Source organism: Megascapheus bottae, chromosome 31 (genome assembly GCF_031878675.1).
Source record: "Megascapheus bottae isolate mThoBot1 chromosome 31, mThoBot2.hap1, whole genome shotgun sequence".
Taxonomy (NCBI): Eukaryota; Metazoa; Chordata; class Mammalia; order Rodentia; family Geomyidae; genus Megascapheus; species Megascapheus bottae.
Window position 1 is genome coordinate 3677026 of NC_143539.1, and position 21557 is coordinate 3698582.

The 21557-nt window shown below is 48.9% G+C and overlaps 2 protein-coding genes across 2 annotated transcripts; one reads left to right on the forward strand and one right to left on the reverse strand.

Moving 5' to 3' along the window:
• Nucleotides 1-394: 394 nt before the first annotated feature.
• On the reverse strand, nt 395-6635 carry LOC150043639 (sulfotransferase 2A1-like). The gene is made up of 6 exons (XM_090322706.1): nt 6500-6635; nt 5312-5523; nt 3831-3957; nt 2416-2510; nt 1634-1811; nt 395-704 (listed from the first exon to the last, which is right to left on the reverse strand). The coding sequence occupies exons 1-6, from the start codon at nt 6633-6635 to the stop codon at nt 592-594; spliced, it is 861 nt and encodes a 286-aa protein (XP_090178832.1). The 3' UTR covers nt 395-591.
• A 5981-nt stretch (nt 6636-12616) lies between these two features.
• On the forward strand, nt 12617-20774 carry LOC150043640 (sulfotransferase 2A1-like). The gene is made up of 6 exons (XM_090322230.1): nt 12617-12752; nt 14638-14849; nt 17313-17439; nt 18762-18856; nt 19260-19434; nt 20465-20774. The coding sequence occupies exons 1-6, from the start codon at nt 12617-12619 to the stop codon at nt 20575-20577; spliced, it is 858 nt and encodes a 285-aa protein (XP_090178356.1). The 3' UTR covers nt 20578-20774.
• The last annotated feature ends 783 nt before the right edge of the window (nt 20775-21557 follow it).

The following is a 21557-nucleotide window of genomic DNA, read 5'->3' on the forward strand; positions in this document are numbered from 1 at the left end:
CGTCCTCCTTTCTTCACTGTGCTCTCTCAGGACTCATGGTTCACACAGAGGACGTTTCTAGTCTGCCAGTCACCCTGGGAAGGCGCCAGCCATGCTTGCCTTTGCAGGAGTGCTGCATGGCTGGGAGACAGGTCCCCAGTGCCCATCCCCGGGCAGTGTGCTGAGCACCTGCTTGGTGGGTGTTTCCATTTGTTGGACTGAAGATTGGGAGCTGTCCTGCATGGAAGGAGCAGACAGCAACCCTGGGGATGAATGGAAGGAAGGAACCCTTTCCAGAGAACATCACAAAGCCTCGGGCAGCCATCTGTGGTGAGGGAACACTGTCCCCCCACAAGGGACCAACTCCTGGCCTTCCAGTAAGGTCCCCTCTGCACAGCACAACACCAAGGCATGATTGTCAGAGCCCAGTTCCATTGCCTTCTTTATTTCAGCAAGAACACACTCGGGTCCCTTGGTGTGGGTCACTGCATGGGGCTGTCACTGGTCCTGGTGATTGAATCAGAGGAGCAAGGGCAAGATCCAGACCTCCAGATTTGAGTGACAGCTTTATGCCATGATCCCCTCCCCAGTGACACAGAAGGGAGTCTGGACTCAGTCCCAGGGGAACAGCTCCAAGGGAACTCCCGCCATCTTCTCTCGAAAAGTTTCCTCGAAGGCCTGGGTCTGGGCAGGGGTGAAGTGGTTCTTCCAGTCCCCCACGATGCCTGGAGGCCATAGAGAAATGCTGGTAGCAGATGCGAACAGGGCAGGAAGGCACCTTCCCTTCATGTCCTCTCAATGACCGAATATACATTGCAGTGTTTTTTATGAAATAGTATTATATGGGGCCGGGAGTTTGGCCTAGTGGTTAAAGTGCTTGCCTAGCATGCATGAAGACCCGGGTTCGATTCCTCAGCACCACATGCATAGAAAAAAAAAGCCAGAAATGGTGCTGAGGCTCAAGTGGAAGAGCTCTAGCCTTGAGAAAGTCCAAGGACAGTGCTCAGACCCTGAGCTCAAGCCCAGGACTGGGAAAAAAAAAAAAGAAATAGTATTAAATGTGTGCATGTGTGTGTGTGTGTCTGTGTGTGTCTGTGTGTGTCTGTGTGTGTGTAACAATGAAGTTCTTCTATCAAACTGAAATGTCCCTGTGTGCATGTGGTTATGTGTGTATTTGGTAGAGTTCTTACATAATAGAGTTCAATATGCCTGAACATATGTGTAAAACCTGTGTGTGTGTTCTGTGGGTACATGTATATTTCATAGTTCTTAGGCAATAAAACTTTGTGTCTGCTATGAATGTGTGTGCATGGGTGTGCAAGTATATGTTCATACAGGAGCTTGAACTCAAGCCCTGAGTGGTGTTTCTGCTCAAGTCTAATGCTCTACCACTTGGCTCACAGCTGTATTTTTTTCCAGCGGTTCATGTATTTTCCTGCCTATGCTGCATTTGAACTGTAATCCTCAGATGGCAAACTCCTGAGTACCTAGGATCACAACCATGAGTCTCTGGTACCTGGCTCCCTTACAGTGTTCACAGGATTGAAGTGAACTGCCAGCCAGCCCTTGGCCAGAGCCAATCCTCAGCCTGTCTCTGGAGCACTGGATTTCCTGACCCAGGCCAATGGCCCATCCTACTCTCGTGTCTCCTTACCTTTCCTGGTGAGCTTAACGTTCTCAGGAATTATCTCCCTGGATGCAGTGCTGAGATTGGACATCTTATTCTCCTTCATGGCCTGGAAGGAACTGTTCTCCAAAACCAACTCCAGCTCAGCAGGCTCCAGCGCCTTCCCCAGGAACCGACAGATCTTCTCCACCGTGTTCCTCACGTCCTAAGGGCAGAAAAAGGTGGAAACCACAGATATGAGAGGAAGATAAAATGGAGTGGGTCTCTGGAGGAGGAACAGCAAAAGAAAGGAGGGCAGCAAAAAGAATTGGCAACAGGAAGAATGTTTGGCATGTGGGATGGACTCGTGGTTCAGTGGGTACAACACCAGCTAAAGAGCAGTGTCAGGAGCTGAGTTCAAGACTCTACCTCAAAACTCAAATAAACAAGAGGAGGGGCCGGGAGTGTGGCCTGCCTGCTCAAAGCACTTGGTTCCCCTGTAAACTACCACATGCACAGAAGAAGCTGCACATGGCCCGGTGACTAAAGGAGCAGAGGGCTAGCCTTGAGCAAAAATGTCCAAGACACTGCTCAAGCCCTGAGTTCAAATCCCTGCACTGAAAAACAACAACAACAAAAAACGACAGTAAAAAAGGAAACAATGATGATGAGTGGAATGCCGGAAGGAATGAAACACAACATGATGGAGATGCTTGCCAGTGTGAGATGAACCGTGTGTGTGTGTGTCTGTGTCTGTGTGTGTGTGTGTGTATGTGTGTGTCTGTGTGTGTGTGTGTGTGGTGAGTGGAGTGTGGAAAATCCTTCATTACCTTTTTCATCTCCTCATAACTGACCACCAGCACGTTCTCCTTTTCCTTCATGGACATCCAGCCTCGCACGTGATCAAACCAGGACCCGTAAGGCACTGCAGGGGACAGCGGGGTGCCATGAAAAGTCCCACCATCCCCCAGCCCTGTGTCCTGGCACGGATGGCTTTGGTCCCTGTCACCTTCAGCAGGGTGACACTCAGAAATAAAGCCTCTTCTTGAGGGTGTAAAGAGAGAGCCTGGGGACCAGGACTTGGTTTCCAAACAATTTCCCCTGTGGAGCAGCCTTTGCCCCAGGGGAGGCAGCTCACCCAGAGGCAGCACCCACTCCTCTCCCCAGGACATCGAGCTCGAGGCTCCCCACAGAACCCAAGCTGAGTGCCTTGCAGGCCTCGCTGGCCCTGAGCCATCCTTTCCACAGCTGAATAGAAGTCCAGTGTCGGCTCTAAGCCTAGACCCTGGGCACACCGGGCACGTCCCCAACCCTGCCCAGGACACCAGGCCACTCAGTCTAGAGGCATCGGTGTAGTTGATTCTCCTTCAACACAGTCAGACAGAAATGCTATTGGAATTCGATTCCCTGTCTGATCTTGATGAGTCACCATCCATCGATCACAGTCAGACTGATGGGTAGAGTTTTCTGCACCGGAAGTCAGGGCCTGGGCATGATCACTGAGGTTTATGCCCAAGGCTGGACTTGACCCCTAGAGCCACCCCTCCTCCTCCTGCTTCTGATGATGAACTGGGGATGACAACCTCATGTTCTCTCCTCCCCCAGGTTGCCTTCCAGCTGTGACCCTCCCTCTCCGCTCCTGAGTGGCTCAGATGACAGGCCTGAGCCACCAGGCTGCACTGTAATCCCAGAGGTCAGAGATGTTGAGTCAGGGAGAAGCAGTTCAGCAAGCACCTCCACTGGTGGTGAGGCCACATCCACAGGGCCTGACACAGCCGATGGTGAGGGCAAGAAAGCACACAGGAGGGGTCCCCACCCCTCTCACACAACTCAGGCCATGGAACCTGACAACACTGTGGACACAGGACACAACTGCAAGCAGGAGGAATGACCCAGCACTTCTGTAGACACAGAGGGTCCCCAAATTCAAGCCACAAACTCTGAAATACAATCTCAGTATAAACCTACAGGAGAGTCGGGGTTGGTGGTCTGGGAGCCAGTGAGGAGCTGTCAGTCACCACTGTGGCCAGCAGCTCTCAAGAGGGGGCGGGCCCTGCATGCTATGGAAGCTCCAGGGGCTCAGAAGCCATGGGAACTTCATCAAGGCCAAGTCTGCTGCTGCCTTCAGCACATGTGAATTCGAGGATGAGGAAGCCCTGCACCCCTGGATGGTGAGGTTTATAATAAACCCTGAGGTGGGTCCTAATACTGGTTGAAATCGTCAGCCTCTTCACAACCCACTCACCATGTCCTTTCAGGAACCATTCAAAATATTGTTCCAGTGACTCTGCTTTCTTAGCAAGATTTGTAAAACTCCAGAAATAATAACCAGATATAAGAACATCTTTAGGATTTCTGATGACATAGATCACCTGAAAGGGAGAATGGAGAGAATTAAACAGACAAAAAAGTTCCCATAATTTCTCACATTCTTGGTGTTTAGGAAATTGTAGAACCTTGGTGTCAAACATCACAGTGTCTGTGGGTCTTTTGGTTGTGTATCATTTGTTAAATGTTTCCAAAACTCCTTCTATCACATCATTTACCAGGAATGAAACAATGGAGGTAGAAAGCCTTGTCTAAACACACGTGCAGTATTTGTCTGGAAAATACAGGATAGCAGAGGGTGCCTCGCCTTTGCTCGCCATAGATTTAGGAGTCACTTGGTAAAAGTATTTGAAGAGGGTAGATATCAGAGGCTGCCTTGTATAATCCCAGCTACTCAGGAGGCTAAGATGTGAGGATTGTGGTTTGTAGCCATCCCAGGCAGAACAGCCCATTAAATTCCTATCTCCAGTTAACTACCTGAAAACTGCAAGTGGATTTGTGACTCCAAGTGGTTGAGGGACAACTTTGAGCTCACAAGCTCAGGGAAAGCACCTAGGCCCCGAGTTCAAGTCCCAGAATTGGCACAAAAAGACATTATGTTCATAAATACATAATAAGGAAGATTATGGACAGGGAGTCAAGTAACACAGGAAAAGACAGTTCACAAAACATGAGTCCAATTCTGCAAGGTTCATGAGGAATCAAATCTAGGTAGCATTGGGCCATGGTCGTGTGTGCACTGTGTGGGGGCAGCCAGGACAACCTGGGACCTCTCTCCAGAGTAGAAATGGAGTCAGGAGATCATTCACTGCACCTGCATTCAGAGTCAGGCCCAGGGGTCAGATGCCATGACTCAGAACCAACAACGTAGCACTCTTCAGTTCTAATTCTTCTCCTTCCTCCTCCTCCTCCTCTTCCTCCTCTTTCTTCTTTTCCTGCCATTCCTGCAATCTGAACTCAGGGCCTGTGCACTGTTCCGGTGTTTCCCTGCTCTGGCTGGCCATCTACCACCACATCCACAGTCCCCTCGCGTGGCTTGGGGTGGGGGTGGCAATGTTTGCTGGTTCATTGGAGATAAAGTCTCTTGGTCTATACTCTCTGGCTGGTTTCCAACCTTGATCCTCATATCCCACCTCCGAGCAGGGATGGCCAGCGTGACCCACGTTTGTTGGCTTCAAATACAGTGTGGTTAGCATTTTAGTGCATCCAGTCCATGTGTCAGGGATTATCTGGCATGATCCACAGGTTTGAACGAGGTTTGTGTAGAGAACCCCAACCTCATGAAGGAGGCTCAGGCCCCGCCATGAACTACAGGAGGAGAATGCCAGATCTCCTACTGTGTTCTATCTCAGGATTAAAGGGCATTGTTGGAGTAGGTATTGTCCACGACCCACTGACCTTGGCCTTGGAAGTGAAGAAAGACTTGGGGAAGAGTTGGATGGGGAGATGTGAGGAGATGAGGGGGGGGCCCTCCTTCCTATCCAATAATAATTGGTGTCCATGTACAGCCTCCATCCACGGGGAGCGATTATATATGGTCACAGATCTGATCCACTTGGGATCACCCTTGGTGTGAATCAGAGAGAGAATCTCAATCAACCAATGGGTTCCTGGGAACAGGGAGAAAAGTAAACATCACTCGTTTCTATCTGAATTATATATATATATATATATATATGTATACATGTACATATATACATGCATTAAACTGGTAAAACATACATGCCATAAAATTTTCTGAAACAAACTTTGTCAAACATACAATCGGGTGTAGATGAGTAGTGTCAATTTTATTTTAATCAAGGCTTACCCAACATCCGTATTTTGACATGTGATAAATCTACACTGTCCAAGACAACTGAATATTGACTTGCCTGCCATCTGCCCTGTACCCACAGTCCTCTCCTCTCCTCTACAACTCAGGCAACTCTTCCTTGTACTTGAGTGCAATCACACAATTTCGGTTTTTTTCTACCCATGTGATTCAACAGCAAAATGTCCTCAAACTAGCATGGGTCTGAGCTGTCAGCAGTATTTTCAACTCTGAGTAATATTAGATTTAGCTTTGGATCGGCAGCCATTTCTCTGTGTATGTTTGGGTTTATCCACCTGTGAGCAGTTCCTGAAATCCCTTCAGCTCACCCCCTGGCTCTGGATTCTCCGCACATGTCACTTGCAGTGTGTCCTTCAAGTGCCCAACCCTCTCCCAGGGCTCCTCAGACCTGTACCCTGGATCACAGCCTGCCCTGCCAGCTCTTGAATGTGTCCTATGTTTTCCAGTTCCCAGGTATGGCCCCAGATGATTCTTCTCTTTGGAATCATGCTTCTTCTCTAAATAACATGAGTCACTTTTCTATGTTAATATACCATGAGGCACTTCCCAAACTCCTTTTCTAAAATTGGTGACAATCCTGAAGCTTGCCCAGGGCCTGGGCACCATCCCTGAGCTTCTGTGCTGAAGGCTGGCACTCTGTCTCAGGGCCACAGGTCTTCAATAACGGGCTCTGACTCGCACCCAGGTGGGAGGCAGATGGGGTTGGGCACAGGCCTGGCCTTCCCCACACAGCCCGGGCCCCGTCTGCTCACCTGATTTGGGGTAGGTCACCGTGATGATGTCCTCGTCCTTCACCACGAACGTCTCGTGGACTGCTTTTACAACTTCAGGGTTGAAATCTTTAACTGGGAAAGGAATGCCCTGGTACCACACATAGTCCTGTGCCATGGTGGAGCCCTGTGTGTCCAGCTCTTGTTCCAGGCTCTGCCACTGCCACTGGGCTGGTGGTGGCTGAGTTTGTAGTGTCTTCTTCATGGGGAAATAAATCATTAACATTTACTATTTCATTGTATAACTAAATTGATACTGAAGAGGGCAAAAAAATAATATGATTGCCCTTGGCATTTTCATTATGCAACTGTGAAATGATTCAGAGCAATAGTGCTCATCTGATCTCCTGTTCCTAGTACCAATCCAGAAAAACAAGAGGAAACAGGCTTCAGTACTTGATTTAATCTGTTTTTAATGCACCAGTCCTTTATTATAAGAAGAGGTTAGATATCAGAAAAGTTCCAGAGAAGAAGAGCTGGACTTCTACCCCCAGGGTCTTAATTCAATCCACTATTATCACTCAGAAACCTTTGCCAAGCCAGGTATCAATAGGTCACACCTGCCATCAGAGCCACTAAGGGGATGAGATCTGAGGATGACGTTCCCACATGAACAAAAGTCCAGGAGACTCCTATCTCCCATTACCTGCCAGAATACTGGAAGTGGGGCTGCGGCTCAAGTGGTAGAGCAGCAGCCTTGAGCTGAAGAGCTCAGGAACAGCACCCAGGACCAGAGTGCAAGCCCCACGCCGACCAAGAAGTCTTTCCCAAGATTCCTCATTTTTCTTGTTTTCCTGTTTCCTCAAGAATCTCCCTTCCCTGCCTTCTCAGCCATGATCCTGGTGTCATGGATTCCCAAGTGTCCTCCGGCTCCTGGGTCAGGGAGAGGTTCTCCCACTTCCTTTCCTTGTCCTGACCTTGCAGATCTGAGACACAGCCAATACTTCTGTCTCATCACTGGGATGGGACGAGTGTGTGTGTGTGTGAGTGTGTGTGTTCACGTGGATATGCGTGTCTGACGGTGTTCCTGTGTATGGGTGTGCATGTTCACACCACAGGAGCATTGCACTGGGAAGTGTGTGCGTTGCGCTGGGCCAGAGACTTGGGACCTCCCTCTGGAAGTCAAAGACTTTCCTTCTTCCTTAATTCCTTCCTTTCTCTCTTTCTCTTTTTCTCCTCTTCCTTTTTTTTCTTTCTTCTTTTCTGGCCAGTCCTGGGGCTTGAACTCAAGGCCTGAGGACTGTTCCTGTTAACACTGGTGCTCTATGACTTTAGCCATGACTCCTCCTCTGGACTTTTTGATGGTTCATTGGAGATAAGGGTCTCCTGGCCTTGCTGCCTGGACTTGCTTCCAACCTCCATCCTCAGATTTCAGCCTCCTGAGTAGCTGTGGTTTCAGGTGTGAGCCACTGGTGCCTGGCTTTAAAAAATAATTTGTCCATCTTTAATCCATGCAGTTCATCTACCAGGGATTATCTGGCCACAGTCCATATCTTAGACTCCACTTGGGCTTGGGCTGAGGCCCCTGACCTCGTGAGTGAGGATCTGCAGAAGGAGAATGCTAGATCTCAAGCAAGAACACAGATCAGATCAGTGTTTGTACAGGGCTCAAACTCTGTCTTGGCTTTTCAGCTCATGCTGGTGTTCTGCCACTTGAGCCCCATCTCCCCTTCCCAACAAAGATAGATAGACAGATAGATAGATAGATAGATAGATAGATAGATAGATAGATAGACAGACAGATAGATTTCTTTGATGGTTGGTGGTGGGGCTTGAACTTAGGGCCTGGATGCTGTGCTTGAGCTCTTTTGCTCAAGGCTGGTTAGTGCTCTACCCCAGTGAGCCACAGCCCCCCTTCTGGTTTTGTGGTGGTTCACTGGACTTTCCTGTCCGGCTGGCTTTAAACTGTGATCTTTAGATCTCATCCTCCTGAGTAGCTGGGATTGCAGGCATGAGCCACCATCGCAGGACCTCACAAACCATTTTGTCAAAGCTCGAATGGGAGTGGGCATGGCGTGATGGGCTCAAAGGTGTCTTGGGGAAATCCAGACCTTCAGATTTGAATTTATGCTGTGACACACCCACACACCAGGTCCTGCACTCTGTAACATGGGGGCACAGGTCTTTGTCTCCACAGTCCTAGAGATATGTCTGGACTTGTCCCACAGGAACAGCTTCCCACAGGAAGTCCCGCCTCTTCTCCTGGACTGCTTCCCGGAGGGCTTGAGTCTGGCTGGGTTGAAGTGGTTCCTCCAGTCCCCTCCAGTCCCCTCCAGTCCCCAGGGAAATCTGGAGGTCATGGAGAAACAGCCAGGGCCTGGGCAGGAAGGTGCCGTTCCCTTTGCACTCTGCCCACGCACGGGGTGAAGCCACCCATCTCTCCTGGGAGAGGGACTCCACAGCAGCCCCGTTCCCTGTCCAGTGCTGGCCACATCCATTTTACCCTCTGCCACCATGAGCCCCGCTCCCACCCCAGGAGTGTAGGGTGAGGACGCTCAGGCTGGGGTCTCAGGATTCCAGTCCCAGCAGTGTTTGCGTGCATGCCAGAAGTCTTCATTAACAGCAAGGAAAATGTGTGTCTGCATCTGGATGCTTCATTGCTTTTGTCCCAGGAGTGTCTTTACGCAGGGATAAATGTCCACTTGGTTGGTTGCTGGACTTGAACTCAGGGCTTGGGCATTGCCCCTCAGCTCTCCAGCTCAAGGCTAGCACTCAGCCACTTTGAGCTCCAAAGCAGCGCTGCCTCACTAGCACTCTGCTGCTAGATTAGACACCACAATCTCACAGGGACTCTGCTTTGCCTGGGCTGGCTCAGAACTGCAGCTTTCAGATCAATAATGAGTCCTACAAAAGGCCACTGTACTCCAATTAAAGCAACAATTTGGTCGAGACAGAAATAGTCTCCAAGCATGATCTTACCTGGAACTTGGTAAGGGCCAAAATTACATCTGAGTAAGGATCTGCTGTCCTTTTTCATGGCCCACTAGAAATTGCTATAAAGAAACTTACAAGAGCAAACTGAAATGCAATTAAGCAATCATTTTGGTAGTCCTAATTTTCCTTTTTTCTCTTTCTTAAAAGAAACATTTATTACAACTTTAATTCCAAATTTTGTTTAGAAACCCATAAGGCCTAAATTAATTTTGAAGTTCGATGAACTTCAGTAGAAAGTTATTTCTAAGCAGTCTTCATTTTGTAAAGTTCTGAGAAATCCCCAAACTGCCTCTTCTCAGGAGAACTGTAAGATGCTCCATCAGATGTTTACTCAGAGTTAGCAAGGGCATTCAAAGGTCATCTCTAGGACTGCAGCTGTGTTCCACAGCTAGCAAGGCCATCCTGACCTAAATTTCTGTTGAAAAACCATAACATCAAAGCCGATAAGAAATGAAGGAGTGTTCCAAAGTAGAAGTTAACCAAACCATGAGGCTAAGGTGTGAGACTGAAAACGAAAAAAAACAAACAAACAAAAACAACTTGTTTATTCTGTATTATAAAAGCTGTGTTGGGGCTGGGATTTTGGCCTAGTGGTTAAAGTGCTTGCCTAGCATGCACAAAGACCCGGGTTTGATTCCTTGGTACCACATACATAGCAAAAAGCCGGAAGTGGTGCTGAGGCTCAAGTGGTAGAGCTCTAGCCTTGAGAAAATCCAAGGACAGTGCTCAGACCCTGAGCTCAAGCCCAGGACTGGCAACAACAACAAAAAAAGCTGTGCTAATTCTGTACTCCGGGCCTCTAAGCGTCCCTGGTTTCTAAGGTGTGGAGGACCAAGCTCAAGCTTGCTAATAAACAGCTCTTTGTTGCTTGCATTGGTTGTGGACTCTGGTGGTCTTTCGGGGGGATTGGGAACTTTGGGTTCAACACACCCGAGCTTCTTTTGCTCGTGAAGGTTGCTCTAGCACCTGAGCCACCGTTCCACTAACAGTCTACATGCCTTTAAACACAAGTTGGAAGTGAATTACCAGCCTGTCCTGGCTGAGCCGTGGCCATCAGCTTGGGGTTCGAGGACCAGATTTCCCTCTCCTGGCTTCCACCCTTGTGTGCCCGCATCTCCTTACCTTTCCTGGCCAGTCTGATGCCATGGGGAATAACCTCCTCAGGCACGTGGCTGGGATTGGCCATCTTGTTGTGCTTCATGGCCTAGAAGGAACTGTTCTCCAGGACCAAGTCCAGATCTGCGGCTCCAGCGCCTTCCCCAGGAACCGGCAGACCTTCTCCACCTTGTTCCTCAGGATATGGAAGAAGGGGTGAGGACTGTGGGGTGTGGAGGGCTGTGTGGAAAATGGAGAAGCAGTGCATGAAGCACCTGGAGTGATGGGACAGCAGATGGTGAGGTTAACAAAGCACAGCTGTGGGGTCTCCCCCATTCCCTCCCAATCAGGCCCCGGAAGCCCGAGAGAACCATGGGGACATGACAGAATTACAGCCCAGAGGAACGATCCAGCCTTTCTGCAAGACTGGAAACAGGAAATCCAACTTCAAGGAGCAAATCTGAATTGACCGTGAGAGAAAATGTAAAAGCAGCAGAAGGCGTACAGAGGACAGGTAGAGTTTGGTTGTCTGGGAAGCCAGCGAGAAGCTCTCAGCGAGCACCTGGAGCAGAAGACACGAGAGGGGGCTGAGAGCTGAGATCACAGTTGGAAGCCAAGCCAGGCTGGAAAGTCCTTGAGACTCTCATCTACAATTCATCAAAACACCGGGAGTGGAGGTGTGGTTGAAGTGGTAGAGTGCTGGACTTGAGCGTAAGCATTCAGAAGCAGAGCTCAAGACCTCACTTCAGTCGTCCCAGAAGGGGAACAGAACACGCAGACAAAAGAAAACAAAACAAAAAACAGACAAAAAACAACCCGAATCATCAGTTTGGCTATGATCTACAAAGTGTGAGTCACCAAAATGAGATCTTGAATCGTGTCTGGACACTGTTCAGCTGTGACTTTCCGTGTTTTCAAGTGTTCTTCAAATGGCTGCTTTTGGAGGCAGACCTGCTTGGTGCCGTGGGCAGGGGCGGGAAGGGCCTGGTGTGCCGCGTGCCAAAGCTTAGACCTTGCACTTGGACTTCTATTCAGTTGTGGACATCATGGCTTATGTCAGCTTGGCCTGGACGGTGCTCAGGTTGAGTTCTGTGAGGGTCCAGGGCGCTCTTTTTCCTGGAGACAGGAGTTGTCACCACGTTTGTGGCAGTGCCTCAGGGAGTCCACAGGGAAAAATGCATCTAGGAATCTTTTTTTTTTTTTTTTGGTTATGGGCCTTGAACTCTGGGCCTGCATGCTGTTCCTGTGCTCTTCAGCTCAAGGCTACCACCCTACCCCTGAGCCACAGCCCCACTTCCCGTTTTCTAGGGATTAATTGCAGATAAGAGAGAGTCTCTTGGATATTAGTGCCCAGGCTGGCTTCGTCCTGGGATCCTGAGATCTCATCTCCTGAGTAGCTAGGAGTACAGGTGTGAGCCACTGCGTCAGGCTGCATCTAGGAATCTTGGTGATAATACTGGATTGAACTGAGCGCACTGAGAGAGAAGTCCAGCTCTCCCCCTCAGACAGTTTTCAGAAATCTATACCTCTTCTGAAAACAAAGGATTGGTACATTAAAAAAATAATAATGCTTATAAATCCTTAGCCTAATTTTGATTATGTTCTAAAAACTAAGTGCCAGTGATTGTAGAGATTCCCTTCTTGAACACTTGTTTGTTAAAAATGTCATTTGAAATATGATGTAAAAATCAATGTTAATAAACTATTTAATAAAATAATAATAATAATAAGTAACTACAGATGCCTGTTTCCACTTATTGTTCTGGTTCCCTCCCTGGAATTGACAATCCATGAGCATAAATCACCCATTGAATGATTTCACAGTTGCCCAATAAAAACCCCGGGGAGAGTTGGGCAACAACAAAAGAAAAATCCCAGAAAATAGTCATACTGTATTTTGCCTTTATCACCAAATTGGTTTTGCAATGAAATAAAAAATGTTAATGGTTCACTTCCTCACAATGTTAATGGTTCACTTCATCATGTAGGATGATGTAACAGACTCAGCCACCACCAGCCCAGTGGCAGTGGCAGAGCCTGGAACGAGAGCTGGACACACAGGGCTGCAACATGGCACAGGACTATGTGTGGTACCAGGGCATTCCTTTCCCGGGTCTGAATTTCAACCCTGAAGTCCTAACAGCAGTCCACGAGACGTTCGTGGTGAAGGACGAGGACATCATCACGGTGACCTACCCCAAATCAGGTGAGCAGACGCGGCCCTGGCTGTGCGGGCAAGGCCAAGCCTGTGCCCACCCCCATCTGCCTCCCACCTGGATGCGAGTCAGAGCCCGTTATTGAAGACCTGTGGCCCCGAGGCAGAGAGCCAGCCTTCAGCACAGAAGCTCAGGGACAGTGCCCAAGCCCTGGGCAAGCTCCAGAATTGTCACCAATTTTTTAAAAAGGTGTTTTGGAGGTGCTCCATGGTATATTAATATGAAAATAAATGACTTAGGTTATTTGGAAAAGAGGCATGATTCCCAATAGAAGAATCACCTGGGGCCAGAGCTGGGAACTGGAAATCTTGGGGTACATTCAAGGAGCTGGCAGGCCAGGCCCAGAATCCCAGGGATTGAATTGTGTGTGAGGAGCACTGGGAGAGGGCTGAGAACCCAGGACTCACTGCAAGTGACATGTGCCGAGAATCCAGAGCCAGGGGGTGAGCTGAAGGGATTTCAGGAAGTGCTCACAGGTGGGTTCAACCCAAACATACACAGAGAAATGGCTGCCGACTCCAAAACAGATTTAGAAACCAAACTGGAGTATTACTCAGAGCTGAAAATGCTGACTGCTCAGACCCACGCTCCTCTAGATCCCCAACTTCTTTGGGGGTTGGGTCATGGGGCTTGAACTCAGCCTGGGCGGCGTGCATGAGTTCTTCAGCTCAAGGCTACCTCCCTACCCTGGAGCCAAGCCACACTTCCTGTTTTCTACAGGTTAATTGGGGATAAGAGTCTTAGGTCCTTTTGGCCAGGCTGGCTTTGAACCTTGATCCTCAGATATCAGCATCTTGAGTAGCTAGGATTCCAGGCATGAGCCACCACGCCTGGCTAGTTCTCAACATTTTGCTTTTTGAGTTGCAGGAATGATAAAAGAAGTTGTGTGCGATTGCATTCAGGAACAAGGCCCCCGATCTGCCAACATCCTCAAGATGAGATTGTGGGAGGCAGAGCAGATGGCAAGGTGTAGTGGGTGCAGAGGTGGAGAAACTGTGAGACCACTCAGGACACGCTGGGGATGTTAGAAGAGTGTGGAGCAGGGAAGGAGCTGATGACCAGGACGATGCCCTGGTCCGGATGTCGGGGTGCAGTGCACATGTGGTTCTTAAAGAAGCCCACAAACAGGCTGGGACTTCACACTGCAAATCTCATAGGGGGTTCACACTGTAAATCGCATACTTCTTTATCTATAGACCAGATGCATGTGGTTGTGGGCACCAAGATGTCTCAAGATACAGCCTTCGACTGGGTAAAGGAATGGCAGGGGAAGGTGTTAAGTCTGGGTAAACAGTGGCAGAGGGAAGCAGGGGGAAGGGAAGGGCTCTAAGCCCAAGCTGTAATGGAAATCCAAAAACTCCCTTACAACAATCCATTTTCCACATTCCAACAATAATACATTTTGAGCCTGGAGTTTGGCCTATTGGTAGAATAGTTGCCTAGCATGCACGAAGACCCAGGTTCAATTCCTCAGTACCACGTACACAGAAAAGCTGGAAGTTGTGCTGTGATTTAAGTGATAGAGCACCAGTCTTGAGAAAGCCCAAAGACAGTGCTCAGGCCCTGAGTCTAAGACCCAGGACTGGCACCAAATTTTAAAAAAAAACAATAGTACATTTTCCATTCCTCACATTACAAAGGAAATCAATATTTAGTTATTGTGAACAGTGCAGATTTATAATATGTCAAAATACAGGCGTTGGGTGAGCTGTGAATAAAATAAACTTTACACTACTGATCCCCACCAGACTGTAGGCTTGACAAAGTTTGCGCCAGTAAGGTTTATGGTACATATTTTTAGCACTATGAAATATATACATACATAGTATACACTCAGAAAGAAATGAGTAATGTTTGCTTTCTCTCTGTCCTCAGGAACCCATTGGTTGATTGAGATTCTCTCTCTGATTCACACCAAGGGTGATCCCAAGTGGATCAGATCTGTGATGGTATATAATCGCTCACCGTGGATAGAAAGTATGCATGGATATGAATTATTACTGGACAGGAAGGAGGGCCCCCCCCTCATGACCTCCCATCTCCCCATCCAACTCTTCCCCAAGTCTTTCTTCACTTCCAAGGCCAAGGTCAGTGGGTCGTGGGCAATACCTACTCCAACAATGCCCTTTAATCCTGAGATGGAACACAGCAGGAGATCTGGCATTCTCCTCCTGTAGTTCATGGCGGGGCCTGAGCCTCCTTCATGAGGTTGGGGTTCTCTACCCCAACTCCGTTCAAACCTGTGGATCATGGCCAGATAATCCCTGACTCATGGACTGGATGCACTCAAAGACTAAGCACACTGTATTTGAAGCCAACACCCATGGCTCATGCCTGCCCTCCCTGCTACTGAGGAGGCTGAGATCTGAGGATCAAGGTTGGAAGCCGCCCAGGCAGGATGGGCTTGGAAACTGTCATCTCCAATGAACCAGCAAAAAGAAAAAGGAAAACACCCAAATGTGGATGTGTGACTCTAGGGGAAGAGGGCCAGCCTGAGCAAGAAAACACAAGAATAATGGCCAGGCCCTGAGTTCAAGCTCAGGGAAAAGAAAGAAAAAAGAAAGGTGACATTGCATTGTTTCTGTGTCATGGCATGTGGCGCCTGTGCCCTATTCTGAACCCAGTGCAGAGAATAAACACCTGGGTACTCTTGGCCTGATCATACCAGCACCTCTGTTCTGTGAGATCCCAGGGTCCCCTGCCTGCCCACACCAGACACAGAGCACACACGTCCCTGGTGCAGTGATACTTAGATTTGTTTACTCAAAAACATCACAGAAATGGGCTCCAGTGCTGTGCAGTCTCTGTTGATGTGTTTTTCATCACCCCTGCCCTTTATCTTCAATGTTTATCATTTCTAATTTTGCTTTTTTGTCAGTCAGGGCTGCTGTCTCTGGGCTCTTCAGCTCAAGGCTAGGGCACTATCACTTTAAGCCACTGTGCCACTTCTGGTTTTCCTGGTGGTTTCCTGGAGTTGAGTCTCACAAACTTTCATGTCAGAGCTGGCTTTAAACTTTGACCTCTGTGGCCAGGAGTTTTGCTTAGTGGTAGAATGCTTGCCTAGCATGCATGAAGACCGGGGTTCCATTCCTCCATACCGCATACATTAAAAAAAAATGCCAGAAGTGGTGCTCTGGCTCAAGTGGTAGAACTCTAACCTTGAAAAATCCCAAGGAAGTACTCAGGCCCTGAGTTCAAGCCCAGGACTGGCAAAAAAAAAAAAGGCAAATTGAGACCTCTGAGCTCAGGCTCCTGAGCTGCTAGAATTCCAGATATGAGTTATTGGCGCTCAGCCGATGTTTTGGTTTTGTGCCACTCCTGGGCCTTGAACTCAGGGCCTACGTGGTGTCAGGTTAAGCAGCGTCTGTCCTCCACTGCTTTGTAGGTAATTATCCTAAATGTGTGTTTAGGCAAGGCCTTGTCCCACCATTGTTTCCTTCCAGGCAGTGATGTGATGGTAGAAACTTGGAAAAGCAATTGACAAACAATATCCAATCAAAAGACCCTCAGAGCTGAGCCCTGTAGTTCACACCTGTACTTCCAGCGACCCGGAGGCTGAGAAATGAAGACAGAAGTTCAAAGCCAGCCCGGCATTAAAGACCTTCAGACTGTTTTTTTTTAAATATTTATCATTTTTAATTTTAAAGAACTGTGTTTTGAATGCAATTTTAGAGTCATATGAAATATTATTTCTTTTTGCCAGTCCTAGGGCTTGAACTCAGGGCCTGAGCATTGTCCTTGGGTTTTCTTTTTTTTATATATGTATATTTTTTATTGTAATTAATAAAAGGGTTACATGATATTTGCCATATAGAAGGTGCATTAATTCACATACATTGATATCCTTTCACATGTCTTGGTACTCTTTACCCTCCCCTCCACCGCCCCCCCCATCTTGGTTTTCCCCCCTTCCCTATCAAATTTCAAATAATCAAATACAAATAAATTCAATATATCAGATAACAAAGTGAGATACTGTAACAATATGAGATAACCAAGGGACAGTAAAGGAGATGAGAGATAACGTACTACATTAAGGACAACAATCATTCATTATATGGCTTTTGTTTCAGTATCCTGGAGGTCCTTTCAATTAGCTTCATACTATATGACCTTATGTATCAAGGTTTTGCTCTATTGCAGATCTCTGCTAGTAGAGTCCAAGGTTTCTACTGATTATGACGAATGAGGGAAACCATTGAGCCTAATTTCCTTTGAGTCTGGCTTACTTCACTTAATATGATTTTTTCTAAGTCTTTCCATTTCCTAACAAATGGGCCGATGTCATTTTTGACCTTGAGACTCTTAAATACAATTAATCACAAGAAAAGGGGAAGTGGGGCTGTGGCTCCAGGAGAAGGGTGGTAGCCTTGAGCTGAAGAGCTCAGGGACAACACCCAGGACCAGAGTTCAAGATCCAGAACCCACAAAAAAAAAACCCACAAATACTGTGATGTTTGAGAGCAAGTTTCTACAATTTCCTAAACAAGAATGTGAGAAATTATGGGAACTTTTTTTGTCTGTTTAATTCTCTCCATTCTCCCTTTCAGGTGATCTATGTCATCAGAAATCCTAAAGATGTTCTTATATCTGGTTATTATTTCTGGAGTTTTATAAATGTTGCTAAGAAAGCAGAGTCACTGGAACAATATTTTGAATGGTTCCTGAAAGGACATGGTGAGTGGGTGGTGAAGAGGCTGACGATTTCAACCAGTATTGGGACCCACCTCAGGGTTTATTATAAACCTCACCATCCGGGGGTGCAGGGCTTCCTCATCCTCGAATTCACATGTGCTGAAGGCAGCAGCAGACTTGGCCTTGATGAAGCTCCCATGGCTTCTGAGCCCCTGGAGCTTCCATAGCATGTAGGGCCCGCCCCCTCTTGAGAGCTGCTGGCCACAGTGGTGACTGACAGCTCCTCACTGGCTCCCAGACCACCAACCCCTACTCTCCTGTAGGTTTACACTGAGATTATATTTCAGAGTTTGTGGCTTGAATTTGGGGACCCTCTGTGTCTACAGAAGTGCTGGGTCATTCCTCCTGCTTGCAGTTGTGTCCTGTGTCCACAGTGTTGTCAGGTTCCATGGCCTGAGTTGTGTGAGGGGGGTGGGGACCCCTCCTCTGTGCTTTCTTGCCCTCACCCTCTGCTGTGTCAGGCCCTGTGGATGTGGCCTCACCACCAGTGGAGGTGCTTGCTGAACTGCTTCTCCCTGACTCAACATCTCTGACCTCTGGGATTACAGTGCAGCCTGGTGGCTCAGGCCTGTCATCTGAGCCACTCAGGAGCTGAGAGGGAGGGTCACAGCTGGAAGGCAACCTGGGGGAGGAAAGAACATGAGGTTGTCATCCCCAGTTCATCATCAGAAGCAGGAGGAGGAGGGGTGGCTCAAGGGGTCAAGTCCAGCCTCGGGCATAAACCTCAGTGATCATGCCCAGGCCCTGACTTCCGGTGCAGAAAACTCTACCCATCAGTCTGACTGTGATGGATGGATGGTGACTCATCAAGATCAGACAGGGAATCGAATTCCAATAGCATTTCTGTCTGACTGTGTTGAAGGAGAATCAACTACACCGATGCCTCTAGACTGAGCGGCCTGGTGTCCTGGGCAGGGTTGGGGACATGCGTGGTGTGCCCAGGGTCTAGGCTTAGAGCTGACACTGGACTTCTACTCAGCTGTGGAAAGGATGGCTCAGGGCCTGCGAGGCCTGCAAGGCGCTCAGCGTGGGTTCTGTGAGGGGCCTCGGGGTTCGATGCACTGGGGAGAGGAGTGGGTGCTGCCTCTGGGTGAGCTGCCTCCCCTGGGGCAAAGGCTGCTCCACAGGGGAAATTGTATGGAAACCAAGTCCTGGTCCCCAGGCTCTCTCTTTACACCCTCAAGAAGAGGATTTATTTCTGAGTGTCACCTGCTGAAGGTGACAGGGACCAAAGCCATCCGTGCCAGGATACAGGGCTGGGGGAATGGTGGGGACATTTCATGGTGCCCTGCTGTCCCCTGCAGTGCCTTTCAGGTCCTGGTTTGATCACGTGCGAGGCTGGATGTCCATGAAGGAAAAGGAGAACGTGCTGGTGGTCAGTTATGAGGAGATGAAAAAGGTAATGAAGGGTTTTCCACACAGCCCTTCCCACCCAGCCCTCCTCACCCCTACCCTTTTTGCCCTCTCCCCTTTTACTCCTACCTCTCCCCCAGGACACACACACACACACACACACACACACACACAGAGTCCATCTCCCACTCTGTCAGATTTCTCCATCACGTTGTGTGTCACCCTCCCTCCTCTTCTCTTTCTCTTTTATTTTAGTGTTGAGGAAATGCCTTGACCTCATTTCATGACAATTGGCTCTTGAGCCTGTGCTCTACCACGGAGCCACGCCTCCAACTCCATTCTGCTGCCACTTCCTGCTGCTGTCCTCCATTCTCCTCCTGCCCCTCCTCCTGAGACCCACTCCCTGTCATCTCTCTGTTGTACCTGGGACCCCGTTTTTCTTTCATTAGGACCCAAGGAACACGGTGGAGAAGATCTGTCAGTTCCTGGGGAAGGCGCTGGAGCCTGCAGAGCTGGACTTGGTCCTGGAGAACAGTTCTTTCCAGAACATGAAGAACAACAAGATGTCCAATCCCAGCCATGTGCCTGAGATTATTCCCCCCAATATCAAAATCCCCAGGAAAGGTCAGGAGTTGTCTGGGTAAGGATTGTCTGTCCGCCTGGCTCCAGAAGTCCAGTGCTCCAGCCACAGGCTCAGGGCCATGGCTCAGCCAAGGACTGGCTGGCGGTTCCCTTCCTGCTTCTGCCAAAGAAAAAGTAGATTGGAAGTGGAGCTGTGGCTCTAGTCAAATAGAGCCAACCGTCAGCAAAAGAAGCTCAAGGTCAGCACCCCGTCCCTCAGCTCAAGCCTTCAACTTACAGGCAAACAAACAGAGAAGTCAGTAATCAGATAGCAATCAGACCAGAAAAGAAAACAAAGTTTGACTTCCAGCACACCTCTCCTCCTAGCTACCAGGAAGCTGAGATCTGAGGATCCTAGTTCAAAGGCAGCCCAGATTGAGAAAGTCCATGAGACGCCTTGTCTTCATTAACCACCGAAAAAAGAGAAAATGGAGCTGTGACTCCAGTGGCAGAGCACCAGGCTTGAGCAGAAAATAACTCCCAAACACCATCCATGGCGTCAGTTCACGCTCCCTTATGTACACATGCACACATGCACACACATTTAACTCTAGTATATAAGACGATCACATACACATGCACATACACAAACACACATGGATGCACACATGCACAGACATTTTCAACTCTATTATAACTACCAACTGCACATACACATGCATGCAGCAATGCATGTTCATTATATAAGAACTCTGTGCACACACACACACACACACATACACACACACCACACACACTTAGTTCTGTAGTATATAGAAACACTATGGCGGGCTCAGGGACACTGCGGTGACAGTAGTCCTCTGAGTCTGAACTTCCGGACCCCCCCTCACCTTGGGCAGGAACGCGGCCCATGGTAGCTGAAGTCAGAACTTCAAGGAGAGCACTAGACATGGAGCAAGGTTGATGTGGAGTTCATGTCCTGGGGAGATCTGTGGCTTCACCCCGGGGCAGGCAGAGGGCCAAGGGGACATGAGTGGACAGTGCTTTCCTGCCTTGGTCACATCTGATGTCAGTGTGTCTCCATGGCCTACAGGCATCGTGGGGGACTGGAAGAACCACTTCAGCCCAGCCCAGACCCAGGCCTTTGAGGAAATATTCCGGGAGAAGATGGCGGGACTTCCTCTGGAGCTGTTCCCCTGGGACTGAGTCTAGACTCCCCTCTGTGTCACTGGGGAGGGGATCATGGCATAAAGCTGTCACTCAAATCTGGAGGTCTGGATCTTGCCCTTGTTCCTCTGATTCAATCACCAGGACCAGTGACAGCCCCATGCAGTGACCCACACCAAGGGACCCGAGTGTGTTCTTGCTGAAATAAAGAAGGCAATGGAACTGGGCTCTGACAATCATGCCTTCGTGTTGTGCTTTGCAGAGGTGACCTTACTGGAAGGCCTCGAGGTGGTCCCTGGTGTGTGCATGGGGCGGACCAGTGGGCCCCTCACTGGCAGACTGGAAACGTCCTCTATGTGAACACCGAAATGCTGAGTGAGCACAGTGAAGGAAGGGGAGATTGGGAAGTGGGGTGGGGGTGGGGGACCTGGCCAAGCCATCCATTGGCAAGAACCATGGAAAGATGATGGCCAGCTAGAGCTGCCAGTGGTGGTGAGCTGTCCCCTCTGCTCTCCATGGCGCTCTGATAGTTCCATGCGAGCTCCGGGCAACCCCTCTTGCTGCTCTTCTGAAGTGTTCAACTATATGGCCCTGTTGGGCAGTCTGCCGTCCTCACATCCTGACATCCAGACCTTCTCCCAAGGGTGGATGTCTACCCCACTCTCTTCACTTCCTCCTCTGAAGCCCAACCACAGCGAGGGTGATAACGGCCCATGGATTATGGGTCCAGCCTCTAAATTCCCCGGAGATCACAGGATGTGGGGAAGGAGATTGTCCCAGTAGGTTGTTCCTATTTTTTTGTCATTTTGGATGTAGTTTGGGGGCTTGAACTCAGAGCCTGGGGCTAACCTGGAGCTTCTTTCACTCCGGGATAGTGTTCTACCACCTGAGCCACAGCTCTATTTCCAGAATCTTTTGTTTCCAGTCTGGGACTTGAACTCAGGACCTGAGCACTGTCCTCAGGTTTTTCTCAAGGCTAGGGCTCTAGCGCTTGAGCCACAGCGCCACTTCTGGCTTTT

What these genes read in the sequence shown, in the direction of transcription:
- LOC150043640 (XM_090322230.1), top strand. Translation starts at nt 12,617, where the DNA reads ATGGCACAGGACTATGTGTGGTACCAGGGCATTCCTTTCCCGGGTCTG. An exon ending in TCTTCACTTCCAAGGCCAAG is followed by an intron (nt 14,850 to 17,312) that starts GTCAGTGGGTCG and finishes TCTCCCTTTCAG; the next exon opens with GTGATCTATGTCATCAGAAA. An exon ending in TATCAAAATCCCCAGGAAAG is followed by an intron (nt 19,435 to 20,464) that starts GTCAGGAGTTGT and finishes CATGGCCTACAG; the next exon opens with GCATCGTGGGGGACTGGAAG.
- LOC150043639 (XM_090322706.1), bottom strand. Translation starts at nt 6,635, where the DNA reads ATGGCACAGGACTATGTGTGGTACCAGGGCATTCCTTTCCCAGTTAAA. An exon ending in GTTATGAGGAGATGAAAAAG is followed by an intron (nt 1,812 to 2,415) that starts GTAATGAAGGAT and finishes TTCTGCCCTTAG; the next exon opens with GACGTGAGGAACACGGTGGA. An exon ending in CGTTAAGCTCACCAGGAAAG is followed by an intron (nt 705 to 1,633) that starts GTAAGGAGACAC and finishes TATGGCCTCCAG; the next exon opens with GCATCGTGGGGGACTGGAAG.